Raw genomic sequence first — 26,920 nt, forward strand, 5'->3', positions numbered from 1 at the left:
GTTACTAAGAGGTTTGTAAAATACTGGTTTGAAATAGAAATGGACAAGTAAATTCCTGGGAGAAGACCGTAGGGTCCTGTATGGTCAGTTGAAGACCAGGTTACACATCCAAGTTCTGCAAGTGTCAGGAAGTCCAGCACAAAAGCACACACGCCAGGTGCATATATCTACCTGCAGAGCCGTTTAATCTCATCAGGATTTTTCCCCTGGAGGTTGGTGCCCCTGGAGGCCAGGTTTTGAAGGACACTCTCCCCTGGCTCTTCAGGGGTTTTTGCAACAGAGATGGGGAGAGATCTGCCGATGGTATCTATTGATACATTGTCAGGATTGCAGGACTGAAGCCCAGTAAGAAAATATATTTGAAGCAGCAAAATAATGCCTCTGATGCCATTTAAAAAAGCTGATTAAAGTTACTTGAACATTGTATTTAATGATATAAGATGCTAATGTTGATAGATAGGAGTGTGCTGTATGTGGTGTCTTGCTGCTACAAGCCATGTTAGACGAAATCTCGCCACATTCCTAACAAGCATCTTTTAGCTAGAGTTTAACTGCATCCAGACTTGTCATTCATGGAGCAAGCACGAGATTTAGAAAACACTCATAATACTGAACTAGATTAAAAAAAAAATGTATTAACATATGTTAAGTGACGTATAACATATGCTTTCTATGGCCTAGTAAGTTATTTGAATTGGGGATGACTAGGATATGCATTATAAATGCAGACTTGTACGCTTTGAAGTTCCAAAGACGCTAAGGGTGTTTTACTGCGATGAGACATAATTACTCCCTGTTGTAGCAAGGTGGTGCGACTCTGTTTCTGGTGTGGCTCATAGACAAAGAAGCGGCGCTATCCCTGTCCACATGGTTGACTCAGTTATCAGGATATTGTTCATGTAGATTACAAGGTAAAGAAAGCACTTTCTCCAAAACTCTCCAGGCAGTCACCTCACCCTATTTAGACCAAAGGTGAGAACAATATACGGCTATCTTATGAAGTGGCACGTATGGAAATGTTTCTTTTTCAGGAGTTAAGGAGATTGCAATCCTCAATGCCAGTCTAAAAAGCCCTACATATTGCAGCTATTGGTCAACTTTATATCACCATGCAGTGGCGGCTGGCATGTATTTAGAGTAGTGAGGTGGGCAAAATACTGGTGGTATCAAAATAATTTTGAAAAAGGCACTTACCTTTTTGACTTGCTGCACAAGGTCCTCCTTGAAGCTCTAGACCCAGGAAACTGCACTACCCAATCCTAGTGCTGCTCTCATGCTGTTAAACAGCATTAGAGAAGCATCAGGATTGAAGAGAGAGGCCTCTCAGCCCTCTTAAGAGTACTGGAGGCCTGCATTTTCCTTAAACCAGCTGTCTAAGACAGCTAGGTTAGAGAAGTTCAAAATGCACATGTCTGGCTAGCCGTCACAAGATGGCCGGCCAAAGGGGCAGGCACACCTTAAACATAAGTGCACAGCTTCCTGCTGCTACTCAGCAGCAATTGCCCTGCCCCGACCTGAGACTCGGTTCAGGATGGGTTGCTGAAAAATAAAATGGTGCCGTTTTATTTTTCAGCTGCTCTGGGGCATTTTTTTCTCCGCTGGTATGGAGGAGCATCTGCTGTCTCCATGAGTGAGTCAAGGGAACACAAGGTTCACAAATACAAGGCTTCCTGCTCCCCATTGTTGTGGGAGAAACGGAGAGTAGATTGGCACAGAGTGGAGTGGAGTGGAATTGTTGTAACAATTTGAAATAATTGTACAAAACATTATTATGATTCTGACCCCTATTATTCCCATCTCAATTTTCTCTGATTGGAACAGTGCAGTCAAATTAACTTTCAGTGTGTCTCGACTTATGTGGATCCCCTACCTCCTTCCCCTAACACAAGTCTTCATTTCAGATGAGGGGAAGATTTAATTAAAGAAAAAAGGTTTTATTCCCTCTCCTTTTTGTCCAGATAATTTACTCAGGGAAAACAGAATGCTTGAATAATTCTCAGCAAGGGAATGCTAACAACAGTCTATTCTCATGTATGTATGATGATTCAAGTGCTTGTTCTCATTGAAAGCCCCTTCTCCGAACCAAAAGTGAACAGTACAGTTAAGAGCTAAAAAACATTATTCACAGATACATCTGATACATCTGGGCAGGAAAGATCCACTATTGTATGTGGTATGCTTTTTACAGCCATCCAAGTGCAACCTGCAGCTTATTCATACCTCTAAGATCCTAGATCTGGCAGAAGCAACCACAACTGCTGGAGGATAAGTGGGGACATTTTTCAGCTAGAAACCTCTGATTGTCATGTTATTGGCAGGAGTATTATGGTTGATGCCCTTTGGTTTGCACTGTGGTGTACCGATGTATTGCACATCTTGAGGTGGTGGTAACTAAGTCTAATCCCTGCACATGAATACGTGGGAAACTTCTCTTTAACTTTCAACAGTTGGTTTAAGTCATGTCTTGGATCATGGTCCTAGATCCCTAGATCCTAGGATAGCCACCTTTGAAGTTCAGTGTCCAGGTAGACTCTATCCTTAAATTCAAGCTACAAGTCGACTTGGATGAATTGGAGCTGTCATATTGTCCCATTACTCACCCGCTTAGCAAAATAAAAGATACACATCAAATTCTAAATCTCATTGGAGATTCTCACTGAGATTAAATCCGTAAGTAAAAATCTGTGAGAACTGAAGCCTTTGCAGGTTTGACTACATTTGGCTTCCATCTAAATTGCATTCAGCAAGAATGAGGTGCTCATTGTTGCCAAATACCAAAAGGCAAAAATCGCGTTCATATGCTCCTATCTCCCTCCCCTCTCTCCGCTCCTGTTACCCCTCTTGCTCCCCCTCCCCACTTCCTTTTTCTCTCACACTCCCTCTCCTTCCTCCTCTCCATGTCCTTTTATCTCATGCCCTGTACCCTCTTCAGGACCATCTCTCTCTCTTACTCTCTGCCTCATCTCTTTCTTCACCTGTCACTCTCCCTTTAGCTCTCCTAACTCTCATTCTCCCTCTCCATGTCATCTTTCTTCACTCCCTTTCTCTCTGCCTCTTTCATTTCTTTTTTGCCTGAACTAGGCATATTTTTCTAGATTTTTGCTTTCTTTTGCTGAACCTGGTTTTGTTGGCCATAGCACTCTGCACAATTTACTCCTGCTAATCAGTTTTAAAGTATTTGTACTCTCGCTTTTTAACCAGGTAAACTTGGCATAGACCTAATTGGCACATGTCATTTACTTATAAATTCCTAGTCTATGGTGCTATCTGTATCCATAGTCTGTAAATTAAATGCTACTAGTGGGCCTCAGCACTCATTGTGCCACTCACTAACGTAGCATTGAATCACACATCTACCGGCCTGCCCTGAAGAATAAAACTGCCATTTTGACATAGAAACACAAGCCTTTAGCCAGGCCTGACCGACCCTGTTTAATGCATATAAGTCACCTCTAAGGTAAGACCTAAATGCCCGTAGGGCAGGGTGCATGGCATTTAAAAAGTAGGGCAGGTATATTTAATGTTTCGCATGCCCTGCCAATAAAAAACCTCTAAAGTCGTTTTGCACTGTGGCAAGGTTGTCTCGCCCGTAGGAAAATACTGAGATACATTATAATAACTAATAGTGCTTACATTAAATTTGGAAGAAGCTAGAAAATGATCCAAGGACTTATTTTAATAATAATTTAGTCATTTAAAAAACCAACTTAATGGTCTAATGGAATTTCTATTACTATTTTATAAATTACACTTTTGAAAGGCGTAATTTTCCAGAGTAAGCTAAAAAGAGTCTTTATGCTGCTGTCCAGTGTCACCGGACTGCTGATGGCTTCCCTGTGGTGAGATGTGGATAGCTCGCAGACAGTGGACAAAGGGCTTGGATGTGGAGAGTTGTTTTCTTCTTTGAACAAGATGGCCTGGAGGCTGTGCCGACCCCTTCCTTAGCTTCAGAGGATACTTATATAAACACTGCAGATGTAGCTCACACATAAGCATGCTTCATATTTGTCAGCTTGGTTCCAAACCCAGTGGGAGTGGGGACCTGCCCCAGAACTGGTATGGAGTGACGATAAGGAAGGGTTTGCCCATAGCCACACCTCTGGGTGAGCACAGGGAGCTTTGACAGGGAGAAGAAACGTTCTGCCATGTTGGATTTAGGTAGAGAGAGGCACTGTGGGATAGCTTATTGTAAACACACATGGATTGGTGCAAAAGTGGGTATGGTCACCTCTGGGAACTTTAAACTAATAGGTTTGGGAGTACCCAGAAGTTTCCCCCTCCCACAGGCTGGTACTAGGCATAAACATGACATCCCCAGTACCCTCCTTAGAATTCTCCTGGACCTGTGAAGAATCAGAAGATGAAGGACTGCCCTGCTATGCGAAGAACCTAAATGAAAAGTATACTTTCGTTCCTTGAACCAAGGACCCCAGAAGTGACTACAAGGATCAGAATGCTGACCTGTTTGAGCTACAGGAGCACCAGCAGCTTCCAGAGGTCTTTTCCTGCAACTGCCCAGCTGACCAGTGTCAATCAATCAATCAGCATTTGTAGAGCATGGCACTGTCAACCCTGAGGGTATGTGGGCCCTGGAGGGTGAGGTGTCCCTCAAAATGCCAGGTCTTAAGAAAACAGTGGGAAGAGGGAAGAAACAAGGAGAAGAAGGCAAAACGGAGAGCATGAAAAAGTAAAACTGAGGGCAGAACAATGAACAGAAAAGGCAAAACTAAGCAGAAGAAGGCAGAACAATGAGTAGAAAAAGGTCAAACAGAGGGCAGAAGAATGAGCAGAAAAAGCACAACAAAGGGCAGACAAATGAGCAGAAAAGGCAGAACAGAGCAGAAGAAGTAAAAACAGAGAGCTCTAAAGGCAAAACAGAGGGCAGAAAAAATTAGCATAAAAGGCAAAACTGAGGACAGATATATGAGCAGAAAAGGCAAACCAGAGAGCAGAAAATACAAAAGAGGGCAGAAAAATTAGCCGAAAAGGCAAAATAGAGCAGGAAACGAGCAGAGGCACAAACAGAGGGCATCAGGTAGACAGGAAGCAGAGTGTAGTGAACTGTAGGCAAGCTGGACAGGAGAACTGTCACAGGGAGAGCTGTCACAGGGACCTGGGAACCAGTACTAACTGGACCTGCCTTGGACCGTGATGCTGGTCTCCGTTGGAGTGAGTCCTAACCCCCGAGTGGTGCCTTTCAGGTCCTGGATCCTTGGCTGGTGTACTTATCCTGTCCCCAAACGACAAGAAGTGTGACTTGGAAATACATTTTTGGCAACTTTCTTCCTAGAGAACTGACAGATCGGGACCGCCATCAAGGCTGCAGTCATGGATGACCAATCGTTGGTTGGCCTCAGTCTCACTGAAAGAGATCTGACTACCTGAAAAGCTTCTAAGTCCAACGCAGAAGTCTTCATAGTGATCTAAGCTGAGCAGCAACCATCAAGGTTGAGGCCTCCCTGGGCACAGACTTTGAACTTCACCCACTCAGAGTTTTCGTGCCTAAATCACACCTGCACCCCGGTCTCAAACAGCCTTCGATGGGCCCTGCTTTGGATTCAGCTTTCCACTTACCCTGCTAACAACTTGTCAAAGATATTTTTTTCTCCATAAAAGAACCTGGTCCCTGCATCCGACTGCGCTCCATAGTGTTCAGTCTCAACTTTTGACTTTAACCTGACATAGCATGACCAGATAACAGCATTTGACGCTTTGTGCATTTTGGCACTAATTTTAAATCAAATGTTATAATTTCACATCTCCAATACTCATTGGATTTTTGTCATTTTGGTTCCATTTTATTTATTACAATATTCTTTAGTTTTCTAAATTGGTTTGTGACTTTGCTTTTGTTGTGTTTTCACTTTATTACTGTTTGAATGCTGCATAAATACTTTATACGTTGACTCTAAGTTGAGCCTGATTGCTTTTGTGCCAACCTACCAGCGGGTTAAGAACAGATTTATTTTGTGACTTTTTTGGTTCACCCTGACAATGCTTGTGATTATTATCTCATGTGGGTTCTCACCTGCCTCAAATAATACTTAATTTCTTACACTTTCACTTTAGATCACCTTCTCCACCTCACTCATCATCATCGTTGGCCTCTTTTCCTCTACTCTTTCCTATCCTTCTCTCCTCCCCTACACTAATTATTTCCCCTGCCCGCTCACTCTCTGACTCTATACCCCTTTCCATTTTCCTCTTACAGGTCTTCTCTATAAACTTTTCTCTCCCTATCGCACCTTACTCTAGCCTCGTTTACCACCTTTTCTCCTGCTCAGTTCCATTAACATAACTTTTCTCATCCAACTCATCATGCTACTGTAAATTATGTGTGACATTGAAAGAGTTCTGGATCCACATTTGAATAGTCCAACTATGTTACAGAAAACGATCCTATGTATGATTCACTTACAGGAAAGAGGACAATAGGTACAGTCAGAGTTACAGCCACCAGCACTGCCAAGCGAACACACAGAAGAAGGGTATCAAACTTGTAAACCTTGATGAATGTGTGAAGCAATTCATCTTGAACTTCTCCTACAAAAGGAAAAGATCATTATGAGTAGAGAGTACAAATGAAGGCTTGTATGCAGCTAATTCCAAACATTAACCTTTCAATGGCAATATCTGAAAACATGATCAATCAGACTGGGTAGCAGGTACTTTAATACATGAGAGATATAATCAAGAACACTGAGAGTACATCTGCTACAGCTACTGCGCTTTCAGATGGTTCATCCTAGTTCATGAGCCGGGGAAATATGGGGTGTATTTTGTCAATAATTATAGATCCAGAAACATTGGTCCTTACATGGTCAGTGTATAATCTTTTTCAACTATGTGTGAGAATTTGTTATTCTGGCAAACTGATCTTTACCAAAATATGAGGCATAAAACGTTAATGCAATAGTGTGAGTTGTGCATTTCGCAGAGTATATTTCCATGAGAAGAAGTCGATCTTGTTAAGCATTTTACTTTGGGGTACATAGTGCCCGCCACAGTAGATATACATGTCAGGGATAGAACCGGAAGCATGCTCTTTCTAACTTGTAATCAGAGGAAATAATGTCTGCTATAACAGATGTAACCATGAGGGGATAGCATTGGGCGTATCCTGTTTAATAATGCCCGCCGTAGTAGATGTGATTGTCAGGGATAGTGCTAGAAGTCCATTGTTTCATACTTTAGGTATGGGGAATAATGCCTGCTACTTTATATTGGGGGAATTATGCCTGCTGTTGTAGATGTAAATGTCAGGGATAGAGCTGGGTGTATGTGTTTCATACTTTACTTCTGGGGAATAATGCCTTCTGTTGTAAATGTAAATGTCAGAGATGGCGCTGGGGGCATGATCTTTTCATATTTTTAGTTCATACGGAATGTCTCCAGATAATAACTGCCCAATGTGGTGCAAATTGCCATTTCATACTGAATAGCACTCCGTTTCTCAAAACGATAGCTGTCAGGATGCTACATTGTGGTCTATTAATGCAGGCAAATTCTTCATGTAAGTAAAACTCTGAGGTATGGGTTGGGATTGAACAGGATGACCCCAAAGACATTTGGCAGTATGTGCAAAGGTTTGTACTTTCTTAAATCTGCATCCAATCTATCTTAGGTGTCCTATGTAGGTTCATGAAATTAGGATGCATGCTAACCACTGATTTATGTACATTTGTTCTATTTACATACATTGAATCTCACATTTGCTTATGTGGACAGGTAAAAAAATCTAGCATTGATCTGACTCTCATAGATCTATTCTATGCTAAATGCCCTTTTGATATATTTATCGCTTTAGTGAAAGTCACACCAACAATATTCAGGTACAGTAAATAATTCAATGAAATAACCAGACTGCCCTGTGCCTTAGGGAGCACCTGTCTGAAATTAGTTTGCCTTTAATATGTCTTGAAAAAGGGATTAATTTGGCCTACAGTGCAACCATGTTGATGGACTTTGACCATTACCCTGGTACAGTGTGCTTCAAAGGAGCCAACACAAACCAACCACATGAAAGATTTACAGTGTTCACATTACCACCCAGGCAAGTGATTAAAAGACTCATATATGACAGGTTGTCTAGTACAAAAGAGGAATGCTCACACAGTTCACTGGTCCACTCACCATAGAAAGTAAGGTAGCCAAACAAAGCAGCCAGCAAGTACATCACCAACATTGCTGTGATTGACATGTTTGAAACATTCTGCATCTTTCTCCGAGAGCGGCTATAGAAATAGAAGAGGAGAATTGAGATCGAACTGGTAATGTACCATAACTTTTGGGGGAGGATGGGGGAGGTATTTACCAGGTATCATTTTTCTCAAAACTTGAAATTGGGGTATCAGAACAGCACGCATGAATTAATACAATGGAACCTGAAAACATTGTCAAGCAAGAGACAGCCATAAATCACTCTGAACTGCTACCATCTCACTTAAAACCAGTGTAGAGGCTTAATCTGGCCAAAACATGTAATTTTACACTTTAAAACTAGATGCTTTGAATAATGAAAGTGAAGTGCAAGAACTTTTCAATTGATTAATTGCTTTAAGATCAGCAATTTTATGGATAAGTCCTTTTTGACTTCATCATTCACAATATGACTTTACACCACTCAGTAAGATGTCCTTGGTCACACTGCATGCTTCACAGTCCATTCGCATGTCATGCATTGACCTTGATTATTAGATCACGAGATACACATTTCCACTACATTCACGTACAAATGCTATGTACAGGTATAAGCATGTTTTAGCTTTTTCAACTTGGCCAAGTATTAAAGTGTAATTTTACTTTTGATACATTTTATGATATGATTTGCCCTCAAAGAGATCATTTGTTTGTGCACAAGACTTTAGAGAGAGCTTCTGCATTAACATTTTAGGATGAGTATGGAGGCATAGGAAATTTACTGCAATTCTTTTTAATATAGTAATTATACTTGCATTAGATTTTAACTGATGTGCTATAATTAAAGACAATTTCAATAGCTGCACCATTGTTCGAACATCTGAATGTTTTACTTACCCCTTAAGCTCACTGTATATAGGAAGAACCTCAGGATGGCAGACAAATGCAAAAGCAAGGATAGGAATAGTGTAGGCAGTCTGAAACGTAAGAAAAACAGAGCAAAGGTTCAATATATTGTTCACAATGCTTTGATTACAAGAAAGACCTTTCCTGTAAACATTGCGATTGTGCTGTTAAACCATTGCCATAAAGAATCAACCCTACCTGCGAATTAAAGATAAATAACTTCGGTTTGCATGCATCATCAGTGTGGGCTTCAAACTCAACTCCGCCACTAGGGTCTCGGGTCTGCTTCTCATCGAGTGCTGCTGTTTGTCCATGTGTGTACTCCATCATGAAGTTCACTTCAGAGCTCAGAGTGTGATTCTGGACCATCAAGGGCTGCATGCGAGCCGTAGTGCTGTTCGTCACATTCCCATAACCATGGTCTAGCAGAGGAAGCGGGCATGGGATTTGTGTTTTCTTGTAGATCACCTGCACGCAAACATAAAACAAACGCAAAACAGGCTCAATGTACATTAAAGATGAATGCTGGGGATCCTTCTTTTGAAAATTTTATCGAGTTGGTTCACCTCCCTGTATTTACTTATAGCTTAATTTTGCTAGAATTAGACCTAACTGACGTCAGAGCACTGTACAAAGGAGAGCCAAGGAAATCATGGATCATTAGTAGAGTCAGCAAAAATAGGCTGGTAAGAATATCAATGTACAAAGTTATGAGAGAATTAAATTGCATGGTAACAGATAACCTAAATGAAACAGTTAACAGAAAACCACAGTAAATTTGAGTTAATTCATGAAGAAAGAAAACTGGGTAATGTAGTGATCGGCCTACATGGAGGATGAATATAGTCCAGTGGCCCCTTCATTACTTTCGTCATGGAGAAGGGGAGTAGTGGTGGGCCAGGAAAAGGGGACAGGTGGCTGAGGTCAGAGTGGTGAAAGGGTCAGGTGATCCATAGAGGTGATCCATAGAGCTGTGGGCTTACAACAAATGGATCAAGAGGGTTGATTGAACAGAACAACCCTCAAGTCTCTATCACTGCTCTATCTGCCTGCTGGACGTACAGAAGCTAGAGCTAAAATAACATGAGAAGACTTTGTAAGATGAACACATTTTAAGACATCTGGGGCAGTTCTATTAAAAGGTAGCACAACGCAGCGCTGCAATCAGAATTGCTCCACGTGTTGCACTAGGGGAGAGAGCATCTTAGAGCCATATCTACTAAGATACGGTGCTGCTTTGCTTTTCCCCGTGACCACACCCCTGCACCACAGTGCAAACGTGTGTGAGTGATGTTTAGCATAGTTTTTAAACTGGAACATTAGGAGAAATGAAAACATTTCTTCTTGTTAATACGTGCCTCAAGAAGGTGTTATTTTTCGGCACAAAGCCCTGCCCACCAATTTTAGTAGATAGTGTTTTTTTTTTAAACCATGGCATACCCTTTTAATGCAAAGTAATGCACAGCAGCACAAAAGGCTGTTTGCACTACTTTATTTTCCCACTTTAATTTCCCACTGGAAAGTAAATACTTTATCAAGGTTTACATCATTTTATGTGACTTTGAACCAGCGCAAAGTCTTGATAAATCCTTCCTCTGCAGTTGGGACGGGGTTCAGTGAGACAAGCTGCAACCCCAAATCAAATACCACTTGGTCTTTAAAATCTCAAATGGAATTGAAATGATGCTGCACATCGAGCGGCGATAAATTGTTGATTTTCTAAAGAAATTATGCTCACTTTTACACATTTAATGTATTGTATTAACCTGATGTACTTTACAGTCTTGCATTGAGAACACGTTTATTTACAAGTACATTTGTTGGTAAGGGATCAGTACTGTTTCAATTAACTGCCAAATGTGAATGTTGTCTGTGTAAGATAATGATCAGACACATGTTCTGGAACTGTAACGCCAACCCATTTGATTTAAGCTTTTGCAACTTTATTGAATCAATTCCTATGGCCGCAATTGGCCCTTAAACAATAACCATTTTTGTATTTCACAAGGCCTTTGCATGTATCACCTCATTAGAATCTTTATTGAGTAGGCCCTGGGATATACTTGTTGTTTCTCTTCAAACTAGCATAATTTATAGCAGGATAAATTAGGGTAGGCCACTCAAAATATATTTCTATGTTTTATATGAGTACAATAAATATATCCTCTTACCACACTGACAAAGAAAACCATGCACGTCAGAGAAAATCCACTTGTGTAGCCAAGATAACCTATAAAACAATAACATGTGGATATATATATTTATTTATTCAATTGGACTTACAACATTGCCAAAAAAACAAATGAGAAAATGTTACAATTGACTCACCTAAATTTTTAAGAAAAGAAAGTGGAAGGATAATAGCTAAGGACACAATAAGAACGAGGTAGTTGCCATTAAGGTACCATTCTCTAAAAAAGAAAAAAGAGAAGCATACCAAATTGTGTTAAACTTTATTTCATATTTAGGTTTGCACATAAATTCTCTATGTATGAGTTCCAACAAGAAAATTAATATTTAGTTACAGTCCTATGTGAATTTCAGCATGGGAAAGAAGCAAATCTCTTGGCAACTTTTATTTAGTAAAGACACATTTTAATATTTTTATACCACTCCTAACAATGTCTTCAACGTGCTGCTTAAACTCCTAAGACGCTTTTGGGGGTCTTTTTCACAGGTTTTTTTTTTATAAAAAGCGCTAGGCTTGAAAACAGTGAATACAAACTTACCCCGAATTCTCCTCTAGTTTCAATAATGTTCTGAGAACTTCAGGGAGCTCATATTTCACAATAAACAGATAGCTTGAAATTGCTAGAATGCAAACACAAGATTGCAATAATGCAGATTAAAGAGATGACTACCAACAATATGAAAGATTTTGAAATTACACTAGATAATTTTGAGAACAATTACTGTTTTAGTACAGTTGACTAACTGGGGACAACGGATCAGATGGAGCAGAACAGTGTTCATTATCGCTGTGCTATGGAATTTATAGTCACCAACACTTACCTCCAATGTTTTGCATTGTAATTGAAACAAAGGCTGCAATTTTCCCTGGCCAGCCAAATGCTTTTTCGCCCAATTTTTCATATATTAATGAGCCTGAAAGTAGCAGACAAAATGGATCATAGTCAGGTGCATGAATATTCATTTCAGCATTGAAATAACTTCTTTGTTTCTAGAACCACAATCATACCTCCTTCCTTTGATGTTTTCAGTAGAAGATGGACAGAATATAGTGATAATATTGCAACACCCACGAGAAGTACCCTGTAACAATAAATGTAATGTAGGAATTAGTTTATTCAAATAAGGCATGGTGTCTTCATCAAACATTTAATTAGAATGTTAATGATTGTTAAAGAGTTGAATATAACACTGTATAAACTGGCACCAATCACCCACATACAAGTGCACTTTAAATGGAATCCAATAAAAATAAAAATACAATTGCTAATTAATGATATTGTTTTCATAGCCAATAGAAATTAGTATTGCTGGGAAGAAGTAGCTGATCTGTCCTCAATAATGTCATCCGACGGGATAAAGGCAAAAAAATTGCAGTTCTAGAATACACAAGAAAAGGAGACTATCCTCACTGACTGTCCTGACAACAATCCTTCAGAAAACAAAATAATTCATTTTGAACCAAATATTTTCTAATACTTCATTTCATTTTAATTAATTTAATTTCGACCATTTATTTTCAAACAAAAGACCTGGTATGGGATCTGACAACCACTTCCTAAATAGGACCATAAATGTGAGCCTTCAGGGTGACGTAATTTCAATGCCAGTGCTGTTCACGCAAGAGAGTAGTTTTACAAGTGGTTTTGTTGATACATATACACACATTCAGATTATACAAGGAAACAAATACACACACCCACACCAACAAGGACACAGACAACACATGCATGTTTCTCTGCAGATGTATTCTATACTTACACGAATAGTATAATACCAGTGTTGGCCATGGCGTAAGACAGTCCCAGGATCCCGCTGCCCATGATGGCATTGCTGAGGTTAAACACTGACATTCCAACTGAAGTGTCCCCAGGATGCTTTGGGATAATTAAAGGAGACAAATAAACATCTGTTCCTGTGACTTTGAAGCCAAAGATGTGAAGGAAAGAGTTTGATAAAGGATATGCATCAAAGTCAGTAAGCACCTCTCTCATTTCTACTGTTCCAGGCACAGCTTTCATAAGGCTCAGTACTATTGCCAGCAATCCTTCAGAAAATGTATGAAATCGCGAGTTAATATTCACATGGCTTGCCAACCTTCAGGACAATGTCCTTAGAACCTTACCGTCTACACTGACTGTCAGCTTGTGAAACACTGCACACTACAGTCGCAGAAAAGGACGTCATTCTGCATTTCATACTAATTGATTTTTTGAAGGGGTTCAGATAAGGCTGGAACTGCAAACAGGTATTTTGCCTGCTCAAATATTGAAAGTACACAAGGTTCTCTACACAGCCAGTCTTTCCAGGAACGTTTCTTTCTAGGATAATAACCACCTTACAGTACCAGTCTTTACCCACCTCTCACTGAAAGTCTTGATCTCCAAAGTGAGCTGCCACTTTGACAATTGTTTCTCTGATCTGCTAGACCAGGAAGAGTAATATGGAGAAGGAAGAGGAAGTGGGCCCTTGTCAACAGCGTCAGACACTGCTTGGGAGAGGAATAATGGACGAAAAATGCACACTCCAAATGAATTGTGGAAACTGCTTAAGGCACTTAATATTGTAAGCAAAGATAAAATGGCGGTACGCGTGCTTCCAAGCCAAGAATTAGTTGTCCAAGAAGCCGGGGGGTGGGGGGGTCTACCTCAGCTACAGGATGGATTCTTATGATCCTCAACCAACAATTTTAGTTTATTTTCATACAAAACCAACATTTTTAGTTTCTGTTTGTGCAAACCGACACCACATCCATGAGCATCAATATGCATAAACCATACAGGGTCTTGCACTCCACAAGGCCCCCACTATTAAAACAAATTGCAAACACATTGTCTTACTAACCTACCGAACGGGCCCCAATAACACACTTTGTAAGTAAGTACTACAAAGTGATAGACTATAGAAAACACCTCCAATTAACTATAGTATTCAAATGCAGAAGATGTATGAAGAGAGAAGGTTAGCACTCTAAGCACTTGGTTCTCAAGTGAAACAGCCAGAGCTTGCTTTCAGTATGATTGATCTATTTTACCATATGGCAGGAGGGACACCCTCTCTCTTTCCCAGCAATAGATTGAATAAACACACTGAGCGTTCAGCGAATGATAAGATAATGCGGGTCTGACGTGTTGCTGACCAGCAGAATCCAGTTTGCAGGCTCCATGCAAACAACAAATGATAGAAATGTCTAAAACCTAAAGCAACTCACGTGTTCATCCTGATATTCCTGCAGCTTCTTTTTTCCCAGGAGGCCATTAGTAAGGAACTTGTGGCTTTCTGCATCGTCTTCATCAGCATATTGACTAAAATGATGAGGAGAAAAGATATCATTTGATAAAATCATGAGGAGAAAAGATATCATTTGATTTCAGGGCCTCTGAGGTTGAGCAATACCCTTCCAAAGATAACAAAAAAAGTGTCAGTGACAGAAATACTTATCGCTTGACATGATATGATTCCTAGTCACATATATTGGTCCCGCACACACCACCGCATCAAAGTGTACTCCTCTGTAGCCTACCAATATTCCTCATGGGCGGCTGCTTCTAGAAGGTGTTTCAAGTCGTATTCTCTCTTGAATGAGATGGTGACTTCTCTATCGAGACTGCTAATATCAGTGCCAACAGGTGGTAATTACAAGCACATTGTATCCTCTGAATTTGCTCTAGGGAATTACCAACCTGGACTACAGAATAGGCTATACTGGGACCTAAAGCAGACTAAAAATAGTTTTTACATGTACCCTTTAATTTTTGAAGGGGGAAGTGTGTTGCGGCGCGGTCACAGTGGCGACCCAGAATTAACCAATGGGACGTTTCCTGAATGCAGTGCACTTGTGGTAAATTTAGTATGATGACATCCCCTAGGAAATTAAGGCTGCTGTGCAAATTCACCCAAATGCACTCATGTACATTTATTGTTTTTCATAGGGCCCTTAAAATTCAGATAAAGAAACTTGTAAACTTATAAGCATTAAGAATTTTGCAAAAATGTATGAACTGAGTTCCTGGAAGGCAAAAGTGACTTTTCCAGGATCATGCAATTGTGGTGAAATGGAGTTGCACTGATTAGATCCAAGAGGCTCACTTAGATCCCAGATCATCCACTCCCCTATCAGAGGATCACCCACCATCTTTAAACATCATCCCTTTGCTTCTTATAGAGTTGCCGGCGTGTCAGCTACATTGAAGGCCAAAAAATCTGCAGAGCAGGTGCCATGTTTGACGCACCCATTTTGTAAAGGGTTTTGCTTTCTGAAAACAAACTCCCAAAGCATGACTTTGTCATCAGAAATCTGAATAGCAATGACCCTGACACACAAGGAGTTTTCTTCCTGCATGTAAGGGCCATTGTGCGTTTCCAAGCCATGTTATGCCAATTCCAAACAGGGAAAATGAGTAATGGTCACCCCACTTTAACAGAGTACACTCTGTACTGTACAATGGCGTAACATTAGCCCCACAGCCATTGCAGAGTGGGCGGCCGGCCCAAGCCTGAGAGCTTTTGACTTGTTTCGGGGGGGGTGGGGGAGGGGGCATTCATGTTCTTTGCAGGGGGCCCCCCTCAGGTTTTCTTACACCACTGCCACTGTAGCCTGGCAGTCGGGTGGCGGATAGCTGCGACGTCAATGGTTTGTGCAGCAGAGGCTCCTCTGGTGTAAACAGAGCGCTCCCTTGATTCTCAATAAAGCACAAGAGTTGTGAGGTTGGCAGAGAGGATCTCATCTGATGTACAGCAGGGCTCTTGCTGCTCCCCTAAACTCTGAATGGCCTCTTAAGTCACTTGTATTAAAAGCGAACAATGTAAGTCAATACTATAGTAATGGCCGCCAACAAAAATACCACTACTCTCAGCAGATGCTACTGTATTAGAGATTACTTGTAAAGTTGAGACATAACCGGTGGCAATGATGTCCCCACAAGTAAATTCTGCACCTTTATAGAGATCCTTCACACCAACATTTAGCTTCCGATACCGTTGCAGGCAAATACTGGGCTATGTCACAGAATATATGGTCAATGTTTAAATACAGTAGGAAGGTAAAAAGTCCTTATTGCCAGACATTGTACTAATACTGACATCGCTTAAACGAAGGCTATAATCACTCTTTAACAACCCCACGGTAAGAGAAAGTGGATGTCGTTCGTGGCTGGAGTCTCTTGTGTGCCATTTTATCGGAACTTTTAATCCAAGGATCAGGCGAGTGCTGCCATAACGAGGGAGCTGTTAACATCCACAAAGGTGACTGGTTGCTGAAGTAGAGCAACGGACACGGGACTGCGAGGACCAGCAGCCCCGTAATTCAACACAGCTGTGGCCTCTTCCCGTACTCCCGCCCTCCCGCCCTGACGCCATAAGACTACTCAAGGCCCCCGCTTCGCGGGTGCCGTTCGTGGCTGAAGTCTCTTGTGTGCCATTTTATCGGAACTTTTAATCCAAGGATCAGGCGAGTGCTGCCATAACGAGGGAGCTGTTAACATCCACAAAGGTGACTGGTTGCTGAAGTAGAGCAACGGACACGGGACTGCGAGGACCAGCAGCCCCGTAATTCAACACAGCTGTGGCCTCTTCCCGTACTCCCGCCCTCCCGCCCTGACGCCATAAGACTACTCACGGCCCACGCATCGCGAGACGCGCGCGGGCGCGCGCCGGGCGAAGCCCGGGCCAAGGGCGGGCCCGTCTGAGCCCATCCGAGATCGACCGAGAACGGAACGGGACCTTCCTCTAACAAGCATTGTCTAAAGAGAATCAGTAAGGGTAAGCACCAGGCCCTTGTGTGTAACGCTGTGGGAATTCGTGTCAAGTGGCTGCTAGTATTAACGAAGAATGGAAAAGTCTGCTAAAAGGGATGGTATTACTACACAGTCGACTGGGGAGCACTAATGGGAACATTGGACAACTTTCTGGTCCGGGTGCAATCAGTTCTTGCAAAGGATATCGAACTAACTGAAAAAAGATTATCTTTAGATATCCTGTGTGACAAGAGGTCCTCTTTAGGAAGTATGGCTAACCTAAGTTCACCACCTTGTCGACAGCCCGTTAGGTCGGATTCTATGACCTGTATATCTCCTCTGGAGGAAGAGCAAAATGATGATCTCATGATGTGTCCCACCCCTCTGATCGAAATATTGGATGATAACACTGATGTCGCGAACCGCGCAAATTTGGTTCCGACTTCTAAGTCTTTATCAAGCATTAAGACCCGCTCAACTAGCAATAGAATAGCGGCATCTGATCACCAACAATCAGCCCCTACTTTGAAAAAAACTCGCAGGGGAAATCAAAAGATTGTTGCCGGGAAGAAGCCTAATATTGATCACGTTCCTCCCCCCGTCACAAGGAAGGATTTACCCCCATGTCCTAAACCCTTATCTACTGAAACGCGGACAAACCTATCACTATCTACGGGGTCCATGTGTGGAGTAGAATCAGACCCAACGCTATTTTGGAAAAGACTAGAAAGAATCGTAAAGAATCTGTGTGACCCGATTTATGAAAGGCTTGGTTCGATCGAAAGTAGACTTACATGTATGGAATTTTCACTTGTATCGGCCCAACCTCGAGGTGGTAGGCTAGGCTTGGGATTGCCAAAGGAATGTCCTAGTGCAGTAGGCCATTGTACCGAGACCAATCTCACTGATAATAATATAATTGCGAAGAACAATCCCACTAATTCTCATGGATCTCAACCCACTACAGCTGCTGGTAACCGGCCCAGAGTCAACAATCCACTTCCATCCGTGGTAACAAATAGTCCTGGGACAGGCAGAGCTAAAAGGGACAAGCCACCCCCACTTGCTCAACCTTTTGCGCAAGCTTCATCGGCCTTAATTGATTTACATCTGCCCCCGGAAGCCGCCCCTTATGTGGTGATCTTAACGGGGGTCCCACCTTTGACTGATGGAGAAAGAGAATCTTATGAGGACTTAAAGAACAAATGTACTTTTTGGCTTAATGATAAGCGACCATTGCCGACCCACATGCGAGCTGAAGTCTTGTATGCTAGGCGAGTGAACTGGGTGGGCAGGAGTCCTAAGTCACTAAAGGGAGATTGTGTTGTTATTAACTTTAGGGATAGATGGTGCGTGGAACATATCTGCTCTTGGCCCCAAATCGACCCTTCTCCCCTAATACGTACAATGCCATTGTCATTTTTCTATACACCCATGTCCTTGCCCTTAGGTGGGATCATATGTGGGGGCTCTCTGTTGAGGGGTAACGCCTACGAGGACATAAGATCCATCAATAGATTCGATGTGCTCTCTGGGCTAGCGGACTGCTAGAGTAGAGTATATCCTAAACACAAAATGTTATATGCGGCCCGACGACATCGGGCAATCATGAAAAACTGCATATAGTCACAGAGGAAGTAGAGGGCACATGCCAATGGGATCTCCCTAGAATAGTTGATGGAACTAATGCCAGTAGGTTTCATGACCAAACTAACATTGGAGGGGCTGGTGAGGGAGGCTTACAAGGTGAATTCCAAAATGAAAATCTAAGCACTGAGGGCACCCCTAGCCTTTCACAAGGTGTAGTCCCTTTACCTATATTAAAAAATGGGAGTGTCAAAGGCGGAATTAATCCCGCTGGTCATGTGCTGTTCCTATCCTGGAATGTTGCGGGTATTGGTTCTAAACTTCTTTCTCCTTTGTGGGCAGACTTCATTAACAAGCATGATATCTGTCTTTTTCAGGAGACATGGTCAACAGAGCCTGTATTTATGTTGGGCTATTTGAATTTTTTGGTCCCCGCGGTTAAAAAATCCAAGGGACGGCCATCAGGAGGCTTGGTCATTTGGATCAAACAGAGTCTAGGGTGTAAAACTCAATCCATTCCAACTCAGAATAATGATATATTGGGAGTCAGACTGACCTGTATGCCAAACCTCAAAATTGATGTATACAACATATACGTAAGGGGCTTACCTGGTGGGAAAATTTCTGAGGTGATGCCTGCACTAAGTACTCTCGTCGAATCTAATCCCATCGATGTACTCCCACTTATAGCGGGTGATTTTAATACAAATTTTGAGCCTCTAGGGTCTCAAGATATGCTTTTAGTAGAGGAATAAGATTTGAAGTGGGGCGTTCCACTGCTTGAGACAAAGGCAGTGACCAAGTGGACTGAGGCGGCCCTGTACCTGAATGGGTTTTGCCTGAGCAACCAATTGAGGGCGGCTAACGGCAGAACCATATCAGATAGGACATGCAATAAAACGTACGATAATGGTATCAGGGCAAGCAACATAGATTATCTCTTGGTTCACCTAAGGATGTGGTATACCCTTGTGGATATGGTGGTTGAGACACGCATAGAAAGCGATCATAATCCGCTAGTTGCAACTTTTAAGTTAGGATTGGGCGATAGGGAGGCCCATGGTTCTGAAAAAATGATTGGTCCAGCTGCTGTTTTATCAAATGATGAACGCCACCTTAAATGGCGTAACGTAGTTGAGCACCCTGATCTTTTAGGCAGTATCGAGTCCTATGTGGAAGAGGCGTTGTTATCAATCATGGCAATAGGTAACAATTGTCAACCTTTAGTCGAACAAGAGATTATACATGAAAAACTAGTAGCCAATTTGAAATCATGTTTTTGTAGACCTTCTAAAGCAAAACAAGCCCCTAAACGCAAACAGGAGGATTGGTATAACACCTCCTGTAAATATGCCCGCAGCAACCTGGGTCTTGCTCTTAAAACTAAGGATATGAGCAAGATTAAAATAGCTCGTAATGCACACAAAAAGACCTTATGGAAAGCAAAAAAAGATTGGGACGAGTGTGAGTGGCAAGACTTAAAAGCAGCATGCGCTGATAAAAACCAGAAAAAATTCTGGGATATTTTTAAATGGAAGAGGGGCGAAATTACTGACAGTCCTCATAATCATGTACCCCAGAATTCTTGGATAGACTTCTTTAAGACACAATATTGTAAAGGTATCGAGGATGCTAGAATGCCCCAACGGGAGAGGCCGTTCTATAATAGCCCTGTGTTTACCACAGAGGAGGTTGACACAGCGCTTGACATGATAACCCAGGGACGCGCACCTGGCATGGATTGTATCCCGGCTGATGTATTTCTGTACAATAGAAAAAGATGGTGTCTATATATTACCCATTTAGCTAACGCCATAGCCCAGGGAATGAGTATCCCTCACTCCTGGAAGGGTGCCGAAATCGTCCCGATATATAAAAAAGGGGACAAATCGCTGGCTTGCAATTATAGGCCCATAAGCCTAATAGACGCTATGCAAAAAATCCTGGGCAGACTGGTTTTGGGCAAAATTCAGACCTGGATGGAAGATAACAGTATATTAAGTCCTTTACAGGCTGGGTTTCGTCCAAAAACAAGTACAATAGATCAGGTCTTCAGGTTTGTCGTCCTCTATTCGCGGACAGTTGTCCTAGAGAAAGGGGTTTTGTATGCTGTGTTTGTTGACCTACGGGCGGCCTTCGACTTGGTCCCACGAGGCAAGCTGTGGAAGGTATTGGAGGAGTTGGGGATGGCGCCGGAGTTGTTGGCATTGGTGGTCCGCTTACATGAGAACAATTTTGCACGGGTCCGATGGGGGCGGCAGGGGGAGGTAACGGAGTCTTTCCCCGTGGAGCGAGGAGTTCGGCAGGGCTGTGTTTTGGCACCGACCTTGTTCTCGCTCTTCGTGAACGGGGTGGCCGAGTTCCTCTCCCGGGTCCCCTCGGATGCACCGGCTATGAATGGTACTCGAATTCCAGTTCTCATGTTCGCGGACGACACATTGCTGATTTCTAAAACTCCGAGTGGCCTGCAGCTTACCCTCCGACGCTTTGAAGAGTTCTGCTTGCTTCGTGGTCTGGAAATAAATGTTTCCAAGACCAAGTTTATGGTTCTTAACGGCCCTAACCCGTGTAGATCCTATAAACCGTTTGGTGGTAAAATTGTAATGGGTGGCTCGCCCCTGGAACAAGTTGACGCATTTACATATCTGGGAGTTACGATACAGAAGAATATGTGTTGGAAAAGCCAACTTGACATGTCAATTCTGAAGTTCCAACAGCAGACAGGCTTTCTTATAAAAAGATTTAAAGCTTCGCACTCGCAGCCAATAAGCCCACTTCTAGAAATGTATTCAATGAAGATCCGTAGCTCATCATTATATGGTTCAGAGCTATGGGGCTACGGTAACAATCCCAAACGCTTGAATACAATGGAGAGTGAGTTTATACGGAAAATCGTTGGTGTACCACAAAGTACTCCCCTGTTACCCCTCTTTTGGGACCTCGGTCTGAAAACCTTACAAGATACGGCTAATTTGCGACCATTGTTGTATTGGCGTAGGGTTTGGTCAACTGAGGAGCTCAGGCATTATGCCCTGGGATTAAAAGAAATAATGGAGAAAGACCTCTTTCATAAAATAGAATGGCTGAATTCTATCAAAACATTACTTTTCAGATTGGGGTGGAGCAATCTATGGGATGATCCCCAAAATGCGGTTTTCCCTTCAAAAGATATTGTCAAAGCTAAGTACTGGGAATTCGTAGTCACGGAATCTGTTTCCAGGGGGAGTACACCCCAGTTAACAGCTAGATACCTAGAGATTAAGGCCCACCCTGGGCAGGAACAATTTTGGGGCATGATTGAAGAACCAACTGATCGCAAATTATATTTTCAGTTTAGGATAGGTACCCTTCCCATTTGTACATTTACGTGCAAATGGACTAACGGGTCCCAGGATAAATGTTCTAAATGTAGAGACACGACTGAGTCTCTTAGTCATTTCATTTTTTTTTGTCCTCTCTATGAGCACCCTCGTAAAAAATGGGTATTACCTGTCTGTCGTCTTATAGGCATTCGAAGGTATGAGGAGGCACTAAGAATCTTGCGCTCAGATCCAAGCCCGACAATTGCAATAGCAATGGCTAAATATATTAAGTGGGCTTGGACTATACGGTATAGACACTCTAATGTGAAAGTGACTAATGATAAGGCACCCTAATGTAGTCATGTTTTTATCACTTCATATAAATTTACTCATCCATCCTCACATGCAAAAACTTTTAGTCTTGGTCTTTTTGTGGTTTCGACTAATTTTTGTTGAGGATGAGTTAATATTGTTGTTTAAAAATGAATTGTTTTAATCGAACTGGATGCTTAGGAATTAACATCGATTAGTAATCATGGAGTATTTCGTAATCTAGGGTGTTTAAGTGTAAAAATCATGTGTTGAGTTTATTTTATCACAGTTTCTTTATAAACTATGTTAATGTAATTGCTTGATGTACGATACTTTCATGACTTAATTGTCGAATAAATGAAATGGATGTCAGTGGGGTTAAACAGCTTTCTATGGGACCTGCTATAAAGGCATGAACTTAGTTTATGACACAGCGAAGTGTAAGGGTTGACTGCTCTTCACTACTCTCCTCAGTTGACGATTAACAAGTGATCTAGTGGAGGAAAGTTTGAAACGTGTATGCCTTTTATATAGTGAAAGAGACACACAACCAGCACCGAACCCCATCCACAGAAGCAGAAGAACATCTGAGACTCCAGAAGGTAGCAAGTGGTACCCTCTGTGTCAAAACATACCACATGGACCAGTTCTGGTCTCCAAGATAGAGCGGTTTAATTTTCCTTAGCAGCGCCTCTTCCATGGTCCAATCATGTATTGATAAAAAACACCACCAGAGCACAGGAAATAGGCCTCAAACTGTTGTATTCAAGAATGATGTCTATCTGCCTCCACGGCTGTGACTTAATATCCAGCTTGGTCATTTGTTAAGTCATGATATAGTAGGTATTTTTAATGCAATATCATGATTCATATCTCTAGCACATATACATATACTTAGGCTACATTTTGGCTGATTAATTTACTTTATTTTTCGTCTAATCGGTCCAATGACAGAAACTGTGGATTGTAGACAAATGTATTGCAAATGAATATGGCTTAAAGATCTGACATTCATTTGGGGGAATAATTACTATGAAGATATTTTCTCAGCTGGTTTTGAGAACTTCATTTGCATGTTCTGTATTAATTAGAGTCAGTTACCTGCTTATTGTCACTTTTTCCGAGTCCAGCTCCTTTGAATAGGCATATTCAGTGCTCTCTCCACTATTGCTCTCTTCGTCCTGCTCCAAATTCACCTTCTGCAGTTCCATACGATCCATTGTGGTCAGTCAGCGTTTTCCACTCTTCACAACAGCTCCTACAGCACAAACAGTACACGGTGCTTTTTTTCCAGGTTTCCCCACAGTATAATGTCTTTCTGGGTACTGTGTTCTGCAAACAGGAGAAACAAGATGGCGTTATTTCCTCCAACTAGACAAATGAGTGTGAATCACTGCATTTCTACGAGTTACTCAATGCAACACACCAAAAGATATCTTGTAAGAACTGCAGAGCTTCCTGGCTATATGTATTCGGTGCTCTTTAAAAACTTAAAGGACAATAGAATGGTATTTATGCAAACTTTGCTATCCCACAACTTTACCGATACTCATCAGCTCCCATGTCTCATCGTTTACTGACCTCTTTTCAATGCATACATTTTAGCAATTGGAATTTTAATAATAAACAAACTCAAACTGAATTCCGACATCAGGTAAATCAAGTCGACATTTGGCACTGGGAGGTATCATCAATGCTTAGGTCTGCCCGAAAAGATCAAATGTCATCTACTTAAAACCTGCAGAACATACAAGTCAATTATTTGCGCCTTTGTGAGCCTGTAATTTCACATTGTGGATCCTGGTGTAGCCATGCAGTAAATTACATTTTTAGAAGCACAGCTTCCCTGGATCTTAGAATGAGGCCCACGGGGCATCACCCAGCACTACCCGTACCCTGATCCTAGAACAAGGAAGCAGCAATAATCTCAAACACTGACACGTAGCAATTGTGCAGATTTGGCGGCAGTATCGCTTGTAATTTGGCCCACCTGCTTTAAAGAACATAATTCATTCATGTTTCAAAGTTTACGCCTGCTGACAGGTCACATTCCTGTGATGAGTACAGCACATGCCCAAACTCACATCTCTCCCTCTCAGTGCCTGTAAAGCCTAGTTTAACAAACCATGCTGAAGCCCAGAGGACATGTTAAGGTCGATACACAAAAGGAGTGCTCCTGCTGTAACAGGGCAAGATGTCAATCATGACAGAAGATTGAAAAATGAGAAAAAAAGTAGCTGCAGAAACATGAGAAAAGCAAAATTGAGGCTTCCAAATCCCACCGAGGATGTGATCTGTGCTCATAAATGCAGCTAGGCGACTATCTTTGGAATGCAAACTATGCACGCCTCACATGACTAGTTTACCTTTCACTGACAGGTTGTGATTACTGATGACGTTAAGAACATCTACCTATGGTTGTACAAATCTGCACAATTCTCCTACCAGTTAAGGGCTTCTATTCTGCAACTAGTTTCCCAGCCTAGGGTCTGTATCCTTAGGCTGGACATGAGTCAGGGAAGAGACTTCCCTCCCCGTGAACACCCCCCTACTGGGGCTCTGCACCCTCCCACCCAGAGGGCTTCTTCCATGGGTGAACACCTCTCCCTGTCACTCACGCCTAGGGCCAGTAGAGTGTCCCTCCCACCACTAGGAATATGACTCCCACTGCCAATTTCCCAATCCATTCCAGAGACCCTGCACACCACTGGAGCTACTTCAGAAACCTGAAACCACTGGTGAATGCCAACCCCCTCCTTCAAGCCAGGCACCACGTCTCTGGGTGTGTGCACTTCGTCCGCAGTACTGGACATAACACTTTTCTGCCACCATCTGAGCTGGACTCCATCCTCATGGCTTGCAACTCTTTCTCTCTCATGCTCAGTTCATGAGATACACACATTTCCTTTTCGTTGGCTGGGGCTCTCTCAGCCTCAGACCTCTCAAGCTCTCCATTCAGCTCTTTCCTATGGCCATGAGCGTGAATCCTACTCTTCTCCTCGCAACCAACCTTTCCCACAATTTTTCCTTCTCAGGGCCACGGCCCTCTTGATGCTCTGGTTGGAGATCCTCCTCCTCAGATTCCCTCTCACGGTCACTTGGAAGTGTTGCTTCTCAGTGTTTTGTCTCATAGTGATACAGGGCTCTCTCAGGATCCTCCCTTGTTGGCCTTCTCTTTCACAGCCAGCCCCCTTTTCTTGCAGAAAACTTTTAGCTCCTCCATTGTATAGATGTACAGGTGCCAGAAGTCGAGTTTCAGTCTGCCAAGGCCTCACAGGTTCCAAGTATCACAACCAAATCCAGAAAGCAAACAAAGAAAAGACAGTATGCGGTTGCGTAATGGTCTGCACTCAGTAGTAGTATACACCAATCACTGTATTTCAAGTACAAACACCAGCCCTAATCCTCTCCACTGACCACCAGTATTAGAAAAGAATAGCTTTAATTCCCTTGGGATTCGCTTGTTGTATCATTTTAATTCTTGAACACTGGAATGCTGAGTGCATCACTATTGACCATTAAGTGGTTGTGGGCTACTACAACTGTTCACGGCACCTGCCATGAAAATGTTACTGTCCTAATCTATAACTGCTGTGTCTTCTTGTCTCCTGCCTTTCCTCATGTTATGTGGATTGTGCAGGGGATTGAGGGAGGCACGAAAACCTTGGAAACTTCCCTCTCCTTCCTCCCATGACTTAGGCCCAAATTCCAAGTTCAGCAGAATAGAATTCCAGGGTGGAATTTCACTCCACTCAATTATAAGTGTCTGGTGTCACTGCCATGGGCTCTAAAAGGTGTGGGAACCCAGTTTTACCATCCAGAAAATCTGACTGGTAAAATTGTGTTGCGAATTGGCTGCTGTGCCACTCGGTCCTGGTTCCCTGCCAGCCATCTGCCCCTCTACTGAGGAAGGTCGTCCAGAATTCCCACACATATAGACTGTGAAAGTAGGCAAAAGGTTGTTGATGGGGAGCTTTGAATCTCTTATGTCTCTGAGCAGGTTTTTTCAATTATGACATTCTGCCCTAAGGGGGTACAAAGCCGGGCCCGATAGAAACCCAAAACCAGCCCTGTCAAAAAAGTTAAATCCAGTCCATCTCCATTTTTCCCTTTCATATTGATGTCTTTCTCTTTCTCGCTCTCCATCTTTCTCTTTTTTCTCTAATTTTGTCTTTCCTTATGCCTCAGCTGTGCCTACTCTCATAAACCCTGTGGAACCAGAGAAGGAAGCAGAGGCTGGCTGCTGACCTTCAAAAACAGTCATCAATGGCTTTGGCAGCCTGGGGAAATGCCCGATGGGGATAAATGGACAGTCCGGCTCTTGTGAAATGTTCTATTTACTTTATTGCCTTTGACTCTGTGCGCTATAAGACCATCACAAATTACTATCACTTGGACAATGTCCTCAAATAACATATTACAACATGCACACCATTTTAGATTGTGAAACTTGAAAATGTGGACCTTTCAAATTCAAAAGTGGGAAAAATTGAGTCAAGTGATGTCATCTATAATCTTTCATTACTTTCAGAATTTAAACCAAACTCATGGAAAACCAATCTTCACTTAAACCCCCCTCACTTCTGTCTAAAATCAGAAGGCCTCTCCAACATTTTCTCTGATAAGAAGCTGAAATGATTTAAAACAGCAATTTTATATACTTTATACCTTAGCTGGCCAGGCCAGTTCCAGTAAAGAAAAGCAGATCAGAGGAATACAATGATGGCCCACTGCTCCTCCTTCCAGTGA

At 42.2% G+C, this 26,920-nt stretch overlaps 1 protein-coding gene across 3 annotated transcripts in view; it reads right to left on the reverse strand.

The window, feature by feature from the left end:
* SLC38A4 (solute carrier family 38 member 4) overlaps positions 1-26,920 on the reverse strand; it is a 216,149-nt gene that overhangs the window by 21,284 nt on the left and 167,945 nt on the right. For 2 of the 3 annotated variants that reach the window (XM_085653322.1, XM_085653321.1), the window contains exons 2-13: positions 23,273-23,503; positions 14,447-14,540; positions 12,997-13,112; positions 12,245-12,318; positions 12,058-12,150; positions 11,775-11,856; positions 11,374-11,456; positions 11,217-11,275; positions 9,244-9,513; positions 9,037-9,116; positions 8,134-8,234; positions 6,419-6,543 (exon numbers count right to left, since the gene is read on the reverse strand). In XM_085653322.1, coding sequence (XP_085509448.1) covers positions 6,419-6,543; positions 8,134-8,234; positions 9,037-9,116; positions 9,244-9,513; positions 11,217-11,275; positions 11,374-11,456; positions 11,775-11,856; positions 12,058-12,150; positions 12,245-12,318; positions 12,997-13,112; positions 14,447-14,540; positions 23,273-23,391 — 1,296 coding nt within the window. In that variant the 5' untranslated portion in view covers positions 23,392-23,503. Of the gene's footprint in view, positions 1-6,418; positions 6,544-8,133; positions 8,235-9,036; positions 9,117-9,243; positions 9,514-11,216; positions 11,276-11,373; positions 11,457-11,774; positions 11,857-12,057; positions 12,151-12,244; positions 12,319-12,996; positions 13,113-14,446; positions 14,541-23,272; positions 23,504-25,181; positions 25,310-26,920 lie in introns of those variants that run through there. The other variant, XM_085653323.1, reaches the window with a different exon arrangement.

Source organism: Triturus cristatus, chromosome 4_1 (assembly GCF_964204655.1).
Source record: "Triturus cristatus chromosome 4_1, aTriCri1.1, whole genome shotgun sequence".
Taxonomy (NCBI): Eukaryota; Metazoa; Chordata; class Amphibia; order Caudata; family Salamandridae; genus Triturus; species Triturus cristatus.